A 13,901-nucleotide genomic window follows, 5' to 3' on the forward strand; every position below is an offset into this window, starting at 1 on the left:
GAAGGAAGGCAGGCAGGCAGGCAGGCAGAATATAAAATTCACCATCTTAATGATTTCTTAGCATACAGTCCAATAGTATTATTACATTCACACCATGGAACAGACCACCAGAATTCTTTCATCTTGAAAAAATTGAAACTCTACCCACTAAACAAAACCTTTCTATTTCTCCTTGCAACCGCACTCCCACTTCCAGGCCCTGGCAATTACTACTGTACTTTCTGCTTCTATGAAATTGATTCCTTTAGATATTCACCTAAGTGGAATGATACAATATTTGTCTTTGTGTGTCTGGCTTATTTCACTTTACCTGAGATGCTCAAAATTCACCCATGTTCTAGCACGTCAGAATCTCTCTCTCTCTCTCTCTCTGTCTCTCTGTCTCTCTCTCTCTCTCTCTCTCTCCAGTCCTGGGGCTTGAACTCTGGGCCTGGTTGCTATCCCTGAACTTCTTTTTGCTCAAGGCTAGCTCTTTAGCACCACTTCTGGCTTTCTCTATGATTAATTGGACAGAAGTCTGTAATATATATTACAGACTTTCCTGCTTGATCTGGCTTTGAACTGTGATCCTCTGATCTCAGCCTTCTGAGTAGCTAGGATTATACAGCCACCCAGCATGATATGTTTTCATTTTCATCACTAGCTTCCATTTTTTGGTGAGAAACTGTGTAGAAATAGTCTTTTATAGAATAAAATTTGTGAAATAGTACCTAGAGGAGACTGATAGCTCTATTACCTCCTACCTGTGTATCTTCAGGGTTAGTTCCACATATAATTTGTGTCCCACTTTCTACACCTGTACAATGAGTAAGAATAGAATTGAATTGAATTGATCAGAATTTCCTTTTTTAATGTTGGCCAATATTCCATTGTATGTGTATGTCATATTATATTTTTCCACCGAGCTATGGATGAGCACTACATTGCTTCTACTTCCTGGCTATTATGAGTAATGCTCCTAGGGACATACGAGTACAAAGCCATGTAAATTCCTGCTTTCAGTTCTTTTGATTATATACTCCAAAGTGGAACTTTTGGGCCAGGTGGTTCTCTCAGTGTCACTTTTTGATGAACCTGCATATTATATATTCCATAGTGGCTAAGCTATTTTACATTCGCACCAGTCATGTGCACTCATTCTTCTTTCTTCATGCCTTCACTTCTGAGTTTTTGATGCTTATATATTCATTCATGTTCTTTTCAAAGTACTCTGCAGCCATACAGGCCAGGTCAGGCACATGCCATCCATTACTTAACCATCCTCATCACACAGCCTAATGTCCCCGGGCCTCTGGCAGGATGCATGCTTCTCAATTACAGCAGTGAGCAAGGATTCCAGATGACCTCATGTGTTGAGGACAAAGCCTGCAGACACAGGGCTCAGGATAGAAGCACTTCACCTCACCTTGATCTGCAGTGAAGTGAAGCAATATTCTACCACCATGATCTGACATTCTTTTTTCCCTTCTCAAAGCACATTTGATAGTAATAGCAAAAATGAAAAAGCGAAAGAAAAAGAAAGAAAGAAGAAAGAAAGAAAGAAAATATTTCATGTTCCTGTAACCTATTAATGCTCAGAACTCCTGGTCAAGCTATCTAGGTAAACTAATTTTTTCTCTGAAGAAGAGTGCACTCTTTCATTTTACTGGCTTTTGTTGATCTTGACGGAACTGGCTCTGAGCATTGAGACAGCGAGAGATGCTGCCTCCTCACTCCATTGTCTGGTTTCGTTTTATGACTTAAAGTCATATTTGTCAAATTACCTGCAGTCCTGAAGTGTTAAATGGTGGTTGTACTTTTATATGTTTTGCACCTAAGGAAAATGTGTAAAATTTAGACATAATACGTGACTAGTAATCTTTCTTTCACCTTGCATATCAACGAGACTAAACAAAGCAGGAAGGGGCAGCCAGCTGTCTCATGGGATGTTCATCTTCCTATGAAATGAAACTTGTATAATGGAGGAGAACCAGCCTTTGGAAAACTATTTGAGAGAACATGAATATACAGACATGCATGTATACATACATACATACATACACATATGATAAGCCATACATGCAGCAGAGTCATGGTTGACCATGATTACAACATGCTAAAGGGGTAACAACCTATGGAGTATGTCTAATTCTGGAAAGGTCATCTTGCAAATGTCATATTGTTGTCATTTCTTGCTGGTAGTTGTTACTGTTGTATATATCACATCATAAACAGAACTTGAGTCATTATGGGCTGCAGAGGAGCATCTTCACTGTCATAAGAAAGAGGAGAAGGTAGCCAGGAGCTGGTGGCTTATGCCTGGAATCCTAACTGCACAGGAGGATGAGATCTGAGGATCAGGGTTCAAAGCCAGCCAGGGTAGGAAAGTTCATGAGACTCTTATCTCCAATAAACCACTAGAAAACTGGAAATGGTACTATGGCTCAAGTGGTAGAGTGCTTGCTTTGAGCTGAAGAGCACAGAGACAGCGCCCAAGCCTCTAGAGTTCAAGCCCCATGACCGAACAAAAACAGAAAGAAAGAGAAAGAAAGAAAGAAAGAAAGAGGAGAGAAAGAAAAGGAGAAGGAAGAGGAGAGGAGGAAGAGAGAGGAAGGGACTAAAGAATGAAAGGAAGGAAAGAGAGAAGGAGGGAGAGGGGGAGGGAGGGAGTTAAAGTTTTTTAAAGTTGTAACTAAATGACCAAAGACAAATGTGTCCTAAAACTAATAAGATGCTTTAGTAAAACTCGTTCATAGACTTAAGATTCAAAATGATTAGGGTTGACATAGACATAAATATGGATGGTGTCTGTGTAGTTAACAAAGTTAAATAAATAAGTAGGGAAGGAGGGAGGAAAGAAGGTGGAAGGAAGGAAGGAGGGAAGGAAGGAAGAGAGGGAAGGAAGGAGGGAGGAAGGAAGGGCCTAATATAAATGAAGCACTGTAAAATACCTCATGTACATTACTTTATTCATTCCTTACAACAACCTTATAAGGCAGGATTTCATTTCTATTTTTATAGAAGAGAATATTAATACTAAGTAAATTCCAAGCAGAATTTACTATTCACTCAAATGGAACAGATGGAAAACAATAATCCACATCTCAGTGACAGGCACAGATCCCTTGGGATGTTTTGGTTTGTTCTCTTTTAGGATTAGTAAGGGCAAAGTGACTTGCATAAGGAAGAGAAGAGCTTGATGAGGATAAACAGGCACAGGATTCTGTCAAGACAATGCAGATTCCATCTCAATTTCAAGGATGTCGTGGTAGCTAACTCATTCCCCACAGAACCTAGTGATATTCTTCTTTTAAAAAAACAGTTCATTTTCATTTATTTATTTCAGCTACTTCTTTACTGACAACTGTGTGCTTCTGTTTTTATTTGTCTGTAGCTATGAGGATTTCATACTCCTTCTTAACTTCCCATCAGGAATCAGTCTGATGGCGTAAAGATAACCCCAATGCAAAAAGGACTAGGATAATTTATTAATTTTTACAATACCACCCCCAAAATATATAAATTCAGGGGCAAGTCTGTATAGGGCAAACATTCACTTTCCTCTCAAACCCACTTTGAGTGGAAATAAGACAATATAGTCACCAAAGTTCCGCTTTGCTTGGGCCATGTACCTTCCCTTCATCTGGCACCTTTACAAGTCACCCAGGGCTGTGTGATGCATGCGTGTGTCTCATTGCTTTGAAATCTGGGGCATTCCAGTCTGGCTGGAGTTTTCTTAGTGAAGCATGAGAATATGTTTATCCATTTCCCATAGTTTCCCTGGGAAGAATTATGCTGGTCATGGCACCTTTAAATGTTAGGTTTGAGTTAATAAAATAAAGTTGCATTTCAAAAGGCCTTTATGATTGATCCTCATTCATTAAGCTATGATTAAAAAATTCAAAAATAACACAAATGAAGTTCACTTATAAGATGAGATGAATTTGTTTATAAAAGGCAGATGTTTATAAAAAGCATCTCTTTAGAAGTATTGATATTAGATTTGTTTTATATAAATATTGTGACTAGATTTCATAGCCTACAGAAAAAATAGCCTTTCATGATCTACTCAAATTTAAGCTGGGTGCTGATGGCTTACACTGCTAATCTTAGCTACTAAGAAGGCTGAGATCTGAGGATCACAACACAAAGTCAGCTTGGGTAGGAAACTCTTTGAGACTGGAATCTCCAATTAGCTTCCAAATAGCTGGAATTCCAGCTGTGGCTCAAGTCCCTTGAGTACAAAAGCTCAAGGACAGCATTCAGGGTCTGTGTTCAAGCCTCAAGAGTTGGGCAAAAGAAAGGTATCTATCTATCTATCTATCTATCTATCTATCTATCTATCTATCTATCTATCTATCTATCTATCTATCTATTTATCTCTGTGTGTGTTTTCCCTCAGTAATAGATACTACATTATGATGGTTTTCATATGATGTATCTCCTAATGAAATTGCAACCTTATTAGTTTGTGTGAGCACTCAATGGTGGTCACACAATAAGGAAATTCCTAATGATATGTATTTTGGAAACACATTCCTGTAATTAAGTTACATGTGAATATACATATATATATATAAGAAACTTCTTACTTTAGCAGTGGAGAGACCTTATTAATATGTATTACAATGCCATACATATAGTAATGCCATTTAAACTGATTCCTACCTCCTTGCCTCCCTCCCTCCCTTCCTTCCTTCCTTCCTCCCTTCCTTCCTTCCTTTCCTTTCGTTTTTACAGTGCATGGATGGTGTTCCTGCCTTCCATGCCTCACACATACTAGCCAAGCACTAGGTGCACCCCCCAGTGATATTTTTCTTTAAATTCTGCAGATTTTTCTAAACCCTTATTGCCATGTTTTAATGAGACCTCATCTCAGTGAGTCATGAACAAGTAAATTTGAATGTAAGAGGTATAAACTGGACTCTTTCTTTCAAGGTCTTCCTTTCTCTGCATGGGTTACTATTGTCCCTTTGGCGATCATGACTGTGAATTACTTTCATGGCTTTTGACCATAGCTAAGATAACCAGAGCTTGCTTCCCATGTCCTGTCCTATTCATGATTATGTTCCACTTAATGACACTACTACTACTAAAGTAGTAGTAAAGTAGTAGTAGTGGTATTCTTTCTCCTCAGGGGAGAAGTAAGTGGGCCAGCCCCCTAAGGACTAACTGCTTCCTCTGATTCACATTTTCTTCTGTTGCAGATTGGATCTGAGGCCCCTTCTCCCCAGGGACAGGCTGCAGCTTCAGGGAGTGGGAGTGGCCCCGAGGTGGAGCCTGCTCGCCATGTCTTTTCCTTCTCCTGGTTGAACTCCCTGAATGAATGATTCCCATTCCAGCTGCTGTCCCTCTGTCTACCTGGCTGAGATGCACAAGGCTGGCGAGACCCTAGGGGATATTCAGATGATGCAAATGATGAATGGGACCTCTGAGTAGGATTTCTGAAAGAAAAAAAAAAGATACCTTTAATTCCAGATAACATACTTAACACATGGAGAGAAAGAATGGTTTCCGAAAGGGAAGAAAGGGAAACTGGAGCTTAGGTAAATCTTTTGTTGTGTGGGAAATGTGAAGGTGTGTAGGTGTGGTAGTTGTGCATTCGTCAGTTACAAGTGGCAAGTCCTGAAAAAAGTGGGCACTGCACACTTGTCCTTCATAGTCACTGGCTTCTTTTTGTGTAATAGAAGCTCTTCACCTCTTCTCCCTTCTCCGCAATATCAAGGCAGGTGAATACCGAATTCAGTGTCATCAGAAGTGGCCCGTTTATCAGAACATGGACAAAAGATAAGTCATTGACCAAAGCTATGAAAATGTTTTGCAGTTTTTCTCTTTTCCATAATAGATTCAGTGGATATCCAGAAATGTCCTCTGAATTTGATGACACTTTCAAAGGCCTAGGACAGCTCTTGTGACCTTTTTTCTAATCTTAGTTTTAGATATTCCTCTATAAGTATTTAATTGGAAAAGACCTTCTAGCAGGGACTGCCTACTTTCTCCTGTATCCATTAAACTAAGTGGCTGAGTGTATTCATATACATATATGCATATATATGTATATATTACCATATTTACATATAACACACACCTATATATACACACACATACACACACACAAATCATGCTTTCTTTGTTCCACTGTGAGGCCTCCTTCATAACATAAGAGTAATTTTATTCTGTATGAACTATTAAATAAATGCTGTTTTTAAAAAATATAATTTATTCAGTGTTTCATATTATTCATATTATTACTCTATTAATAAAAGGGTACTTCAAGGTCTCTTGGAAAGAAGCATCTTCATTCATATAAATTAATTTTGAAGTAGAAATCATGTGATTAAAGTTTTTAAAACTACAACTAAGTGATTAAAGGTAAATGTGTCATAAAATTAATAAGATGTGCTATTGAGTTTTAGAGTGGAGTAAAGGTAGCTCATAGACTTAAGACTCAAAGTGATTAGGGTTGGCATAGACATAAATACAGATGGTATCTGTATAGTTAGGAAAGTTAACAATTATTTTTTTTAAAGTTCCCTAAATTTTATGTCTAGTTGATTTCTATCAAATTTCTCCTATAAGTAGTCTTTGAAAAATAGCTTGTTTTATAGTACCAAAGTAAAGCTTCATGAAATGGAAAGCCGGCAACATTTGGCCTTTAATTTTCAGGAATGTCAGCCTCAAATCTCCACTTGTCTCTCCAACGCCCCTGTTATCCCTAATTATGTCACATCTCAAGATTAATCAGGTTTAGGTGTTATTTCCATTATGATCGATTTTTCAGGTTGTGAAATTACCAAGTTGTAAAGCTGGAAGAAACTTCCCCAATTACAAAACTCAACCTTAGCTGTGGCACAAGGGAAGGAAACAGGAAAGGGAGAAATCTGAAGTAGGAGATTAACCCATGGCAATTGCAGAGTTGGTCTGTGTGAGCCACTGACAAATGTTTGCGTTTTCAGAGGAGAACAAAAAGCAGGAAGTTTGATGGGATTTAATCATTTTCCCTGCCTGTGCTGAGGCCATGTCTCGCGTGTGAGCTCTGGAAAGGACAAATAAAAGCACAATAACCTTTGCAGCTTTTATTAAAAATATAAATATTCAACATTCTTTTACACGACCAAAATGACCAAGGATCGGAAAGATGTTTTTATTACTGAAACGTTTACAAGAAAAGGTTGGTTCAAAGCGCATACACATTTCGTCTTACCCACCCACTCAAGAGAAGAGTATTCTCTTTGGCTCTGATCGCGACTAAAACCTTAGAATAACTTCCATCAGCTTCCTTCCGGGTCTACATTTTCTCTCAAACGTCACTAGTAAGACATCTGGACACAAGGACTGAAAGCAGACAACACAAATAACATTGTTTTTCTTTGACTGCACGTGGTGCGCTTCGTGCATGCGAACGGAGGGGTATGGGCGCTCTCCCTGTACATTCTCTATGCTTCGAGCTATATAAAAATAAACAAATGGTATCAGAGCAGCACTATGGTACAGAATACTGTGTGTTAAATATTTTTTTTGTAATTTTTGTTTTTTTGCTCTTAAGTGCAGAAACTTTTTTGCGGGGGAGGGGGCGGGCAAACGCACCGTTTCATTTCCCTATTATCTCCATCAGTTTCCTGTTGCTGTGAGCTTGCTGCGCTAACTGCTCGGCCCTGGCCATTTCTAAGACTTCGCGGAGCAGGTGGAAGGTGAGATCCAGCGAGATGGGCGGCTCCTCCGAGCGCCTCTCCCGCTCCAGCGCCTCCTGGTGGCCGCCAGGGGCGCTGCGCTCCGCGGGACCCGCGCGGCTGTCGAGCGGGCGCGGAGGCAGCTGCTGCAGCAACGCGCGGAAAAAGTTGGCGGCCGCCGCCTGATGGGACCCGGGGCGGTTGTCACTGCCGCCGGCGAGGGCCGACGAGTCGGGCGACATCCGAGGAGCGGGGCTCTTGTGGAGGTTCCCCAGGCGGAGGAAGTATTCTTCTCCCATGCGGAGCAGAACGGGTCGAGGCTGCGGCTGCTGGGGCTGCTCGGGCTGGAAGAAATCCAGGGTGTGGGGGCCCCGCGGGGGCTGCGGGGCGCCCGGGGCGGACCCCCGGCTGAGCAGAGCCCCGCACGGCGGGCAGCGCAGCAGAGCCACCAGCAGGACGCCCGCGGACAGCAGCAGGCGCAGCCGCATGATGGGGCGCTGGCTGCGGGTCGGGGTGCGCGGAGGCGGGCGGGAGCGGACCGGGGAGAGAGAAAGGAAGAGTTGGTCAGAGTTCAGCTCAGCGGCGGGGTGCGCGGGGCGTCGTCCCGCCGCACGCAGGCTTGCGGGGCGCTGTCCGAGGTCCTGAAGCTCCCGGTGGAGGGCTTCGGGAGCAGGAAAGAGGATGCCTGCCAGGCTCCCGCCGAAGCCACCCCTCCCAGGCAGGACTCCGGAGCTCAGCCCTTCCCAAAACCCATCTCCAGAACATCTCCCCGAGCTTAGGGGATTGATCCGTCCCCTCCGGACCATTTCAGCGGTCTTCCAAATTGAGAACTACTTCCTTCCTTGTCTGTCTGTCTGTCTGTCTGTCTCTTTATCTCCCCATCCCTCTCCTTGCTTCCTTTCCCTGGGGGTCGGGATGGATATAGGGTAGTGGGAGTCCTTCATAACGAGAGTGAATGGCAAGTGGGCAGTTCAGGTAAAGATAAACAGCCGTCTAAAGTCTGATTTTGCCACATCCTAGCTATGGTTGGAATTTTAAGGCACAGCCAGGGACCTCTCTCTCTCTCTCTCTCTCTCTCTCTCTCTCTCTCTCTCTCTCTCACACACACACACACACACACACACACACACACACGCACACACACACGCACACACCAGGCTGCGCAGAGCTGGTGCGCCTTCCGTCTAGGCGCTCCCTTACCTTCCCAGGCGCTTCGCAGGTGAACCAGGCGCAGCTGCCCCTCTGCAGAGGGTGGTCTCCGAGGCTTTCTCTGAAGGCTTTCTTCCTCCTCTCCTCTCAGTTTCCACTCCCTTATTTTTGTCTCTTTCTCCTCACTCTCTCAATTGTCTGAGTTTCTCCACACCAGAGCCTGGAGTGGGATTTTATAGTGTCGACCCTCTTCAGAAAGCACGCAGCATTTGCCTAATAAGCTGACGCTCTCTTGACAGCTCGATTGCGTGCTGCCTCTGCTCCTGCATAAATCATAGGGCCCTGCCAAGGAGCGAGGGACAGAGTTTTGCTATTTCAACACTGAATCTCACATCCAATTATATCAACAGATATTTATCGCCTCCTGGGTGACGTCAACGAGCCCTAAAATGGAAGGGCTTCTTATGACTTGTCCATTGACAAAAATTCTTGAATGAGATTTCCCAAGTGTGAATATACTGACCTCTTACTACTGAAGGCCAGATGGAGGGTTAGAAAAGAGACAGAGGAGAGGAGAGAAGAGGAGGCGACATGGGAAACAAGGTCTACCAAAGCTGGGCAAGTGACCACCAGTTAAAGCGGATGGATGTGGACCCCCAGGTCTTTTCCTTCTTAACTTCTCTGACCAGTTATCTCAGGATCCTCTCCGTACCTGAAATGACCTCTTTGCTAGGCTAAAAAAAAGAAAAAGAAGAAAGACTCCTGCTGTCTTTCTTCCTGGAGAGGGACAAAAGAACCCGAAGATAGATGTGTGGGACATTGGGTTTTAAGCTTTTATCCCTTTTCTTTTTCTCCCAAGTGCAGATGAAAGCAGCAGGATCCTGCAGAGATGAAATCAGCAAGTCTCTTGACATATAGCTCCAGCCTTTTTAAAATTCAGGGGTGAGAAATCCCTGTTAGGTGGTGTGGTATATAAGGCCAGCAAAATCATATTACATGATGGGACAAATAGCTATACTCCGCTGTCCATCTGCCTGTACTGGTAGTTATGTATGGCCTATAATGATGTTATAAATGTCCAAGGGGCCTGTGGCAGAAAAAAAAAGATTCCCTACCTTTTAAAATGTAAATCATGGCAATTTTTGCATTTCAACCACATCCCTGAGGCTTGCAATGAACGTTCTCCGAGAATCTCACTGCTCCTGTTTCTCCTCCCAGAATCTAAAATTTATTGTAGACTTCTCTATTCATAAATTCAAGTGAAAGAGGACCAGTCCAAGGTGCATGAATTAAACAACCTTTCTTTTACCTTTCCTCAATGCAAACCTAACAAGAGGGTTTGAACTTCCTGTTAAATTCTGACTTCTCATTCTGTGCTGGAGAAGGTCCAGTTGCCTGATCTCAGGAGCCTCACATCAGTTGCATGTGTTCCTTGGTAAACCAAGTCTACAAAAGATGATCTCTATTCTACTTCCAAATGTACAGAAGACAGACAGTCAGAGAGCAAGAGACAGTGAGAGAACAAGAGAGATGGTTATTCTTTCTGCTTCCAAATTTGAATGTATTACACATGAATATCATAAATAAGTGCTCTCTGACATTACTACAGAATGGAATGCTAAACATATAAACCACTATCAAATTTTGGGTTGTCAGTCTCAAAGAAGTGGGAGGCAGTTGCCATTAATTCTGCAATGGAAGAGGCAGTTACAAACTCTGGTATCTGTGATTCAATTCAGCTTGCCGATAACCACCAGGATTGTTTGTCAGAAATTTCCTTTTCTTTGTTTCCGGTTACTTCTGCTGCTTCCTTTGTAGATTAAGTGATAAATGATGCAACACATATTTCAACTCCTATTTGGAGTCTATACTAATCCATAACTGCTCTTAGAAACAAAAAGCAAAACAACAACAACAACAAAACCCCCAAAACAAACAAGCAAAATGGTAGGGAGAGAATTGCTGGTAGTTCCTGAGAAGTTGCAGCTCATTGTAAGAGTGTTGTACTATAGACTGCATGTGGTGGTGTTGTTGGCTTGTTTATTTGTTATGGTTTTGCTATGTAGCTCAGGCTGAGCTCAAACTCTCTATCTTCCTGACTCAGACTCCTGAGTGCTGGAACTACAGACATGTACCACCACACCAGTGTTGATGGGATATACTTCTCACATAAGAGAGCACATAAGAGAAAGCAAAGTGTGTTCTGGGAAAATAGAGCTGATAATAGGTTATGATTAGGAAAATGGATGCACCTCTGAAAGAAGCCTGCAATTTATATTGGTGGGCAGGTGTTAAAGGCAGGTGGTGAGGTGAGAGGAAACAGAACTTTGGTTTCTGTTATTGTGAAATTTTTCTTAAGTTGAAATGTATCTTAGTGATTTGCTTAGTTTCTTTTTGTTTTTGTTTTGTTTTTCTGGTCCTGGGACTTGAACTCTTGGCTTGGGCTCTATCCCTGAGCACCTTTTGCTCAAGGCTAGCACTGTACCACTTGAGCCACAGTGCCACTTCTGGTCTTTACTGTGATTAATTGGAGATAACCTGATTGGGCTGGCTTTGAACCAAGATCCTTAGATCTCAGCCTCCTGAGTAACTAGAATTATGGGCATGAGCTCCCAGCAACCTGGCTGCTTAGTTTCTTTCATGATTTCTTCTCTCTGTCCTTATCCACAGATTTCAGATCAAATATCAATCTGAAGACAAAACATGTACTTGGAAGGTGCAATTGCAGGTAAATGGTTACAAAGAGGAACTAAGAAAAGGATGGAGCCAGGAGTTTGTCAGGGAGGTCTGGGAGCTCAAGAAAAGCAACAACAAAGTTTGAGCTCTGACTAACCCTCACACTGTTTCCGGTGTTTCTTTGGGCTCTCTGGGAGATAGGATTTTAATACAGCTGCCTCATCACTCTCGAATCGGCCTGCTGTGGGTTTTCCTGGAGGAAAATTATAGTACTCCACAATTTTGACTCATTAAATCAGTGCTCACATTAGATTGCTTTAATGAGTAACAGAGAAGTCAAGTGACTTCCCTAAAGCCCTTCAGCCAATCTACTGCTACAGAATTAGAACCCAGTTTCCATTACCAGCCTGTGTTATTTACACTATGTAAAAAAAATGATCTTTGGGCGTCATTTTCTGGTAGAGGCACACGAACAAGTTGAGAAAAGGATCTTAGATCAAGAAATATATTCACACACCAATCCATGTGATAGCTTTTCCTAAACTTTCCTTCTAGTGGTAAACCCCCTAAGGCGTAAGAATGTAGAAATTCTCTGTGCTGATGCCCCAGCACTGGCTTTAATATCTTTGTGTGTACACACTGCAGTTTACTTTTCAGTGGATCTTGTGATATGAAGTTTTTAATTTCATTTCCAACTTACAAAACATTCTTCTGATGTTTTCATCTCAAGTGGCCTTCACAAAATGTGTTTTTTTTAAATGAATTATAGAGGGGAAGAAAGGTTCTTGAAATTATGCATATGCAGAAATAGCACTGCAGAGATCTCCTATAGATGGTGAACTAAATATCCAAGCCCATAAAAACCGCACTCACAAATAGAGGAATAACTCCATCATTGATAAATCAGCTTAAATGCTTTTAAAAGCTACAAACATACTCCAAGAACATGAGCACAAAATAGGGATTATCTCCTGTTTAAAATCATTTTTCAATAGCAATGTAATATAGAATATAATGAAATAATGTAGGGTACAGATGGAAATCAGTATGATGGTTCTTTGTCAAACCTAAAGATAGAACTTGTATATGATCCTGCTGTATTACTCCTGGGCATCTATCCAGAGGAATGTTAAGTCAATATACAGTCAAGATAACCTGTATGCCCATGTTTATAGAAGCACTATTCACAATACCAGAATATGGAATTAGCCTAGGTTCCCACCAACCAATGGGTAGAAAAAGATTTGTAGTATATATACCCAATAGAATATAATTCAGCCATAAAGAAGAATAAAATTATGTTGCTTGCAGGAAAATGTATGGAACTAGAGATCATAATGTTAAACAATATAAGCCAGATTGAAAAAGACAAATATCTTATATTCTCTTCCCTATGCAGATTGTGATTCTTAAAAATGATGAACAAGTTCTGTTTGGAGGTGGATACCAGTGGGAGGGAGGGCTGTAGAGTGAAAGGGGGATGAATATGGTTGAAGCACTTAATGCTCATGTAAGAAAATAGAACAATGAAACCTACTGAAATTGTTTTAAGAAGTGAGGGGAAGAAACAGCGGGGGTGAATTTGATCAGGGTACATTTTATGCGTATATGGAAATATCACAATGAAACCCCATTCTACAATGTCTGCTAATAAAAATGGGCTAGGGTGTTAGGAGAAGAGTACAAAGTTCCTTAGACTCCCAGAATCTAAAGGTCATCATGTTTAATATTTTCTTGTTTTCCCCGAGTATTTTTCCTGAACTCATAATATAGTTTAAATAATTGAGAAAGCACTGTTAATTGTGAATCTCTTTTTTAAATAAAAACTTATTTTAAAGCTTACATGTAAAAAGAGAGTAGATTTTAAATGTTCTCATCACAGGAAAACAAATGTGTGTGACAGATAATAAAGTATGTTAATGACCTTGATTGAGCTATCTCACAAGGTATCAAATATAACAAAACATAGTGTCCTCTATAAATTATACAATTTTTGTATAATTATCTGTACTAATTGTTTAAGTGAAAAGGTTTAGGATCTGTGCTTTATGTTTGTCTAAAAATCATGCATGTCTTCTACCATAAAGCTTGTGTTTTGTCATAGTTACTGATATACAATGTAAATGATATAGCAGTTTTGGACCGTCTCTCCAAGTCCTCAGATCAAGTTCTGTTTAAAACACAGTAGATATGCAAGAGCCTCTTGACAGAATGGAGCATAGGAAAAGAACCTCATTGGTAAGCCTTCCATCTCCACAGAGATAACATTTTATCCTTAAAATTTTATATTCTTCCTTTCCCATTTATAATTGTATTTAAAACATCCTCTTGTATCTAACTAACTTCTTCCTTTTCCTTTCCTTTCCCCTTTCCTTTCTTCCTTTCCCTTCCTCTCCCTTCCCCTCCCTTCCCCTCCCTTCCCTTCCC

General features: G+C 41.2%; 2 protein-coding genes across 3 annotated transcripts in view; one reads left to right on the forward strand and one right to left on the reverse strand.

The window, feature by feature from the left end:
• Window positions 1–5,499, forward strand: part of Trim55 (tripartite motif containing 55) — a 38,834-nt gene extending 33,335 nt beyond the window's left edge. Inside the window, exon 5 of one of the 2 annotated variants that reach the window (XM_013034483.1) lies at window positions 5,187–5,499. In XM_013034483.1, the coding sequence (XP_012889937.1) occupies window positions 5,187–5,309 (123 nt within the window). In that variant the 3' untranslated portion in view covers window positions 5,310–5,499. The remainder of the gene's footprint in view (window positions 1–5,186) is intronic. The other variant, XM_013034482.1, reaches the window with a different exon arrangement.
• Window positions 5,500–7,570: 2,071 nt separating this feature from the next.
• On the reverse strand, window positions 7,571–8,137 carry Crh (corticotropin releasing hormone). Its single transcript, XM_013034488.1, has one exon. The coding sequence runs from the start codon at window positions 8,135–8,137 to the stop codon at window positions 7,571–7,573; it is 567 nt and encodes a 188-aa protein (XP_012889942.1).
• Window positions 8,138–13,901: the final 5,764 nt, after the last annotated feature.

This window comes from Dipodomys ordii, unplaced genomic scaffold (genome assembly GCF_000151885.1).
Source record: "Dipodomys ordii isolate 6190 unplaced genomic scaffold, Dord_2.0 Scaffold190, whole genome shotgun sequence".
NCBI lineage: Eukaryota > Metazoa > Chordata > Mammalia > Rodentia > Heteromyidae > Dipodomys > Dipodomys ordii.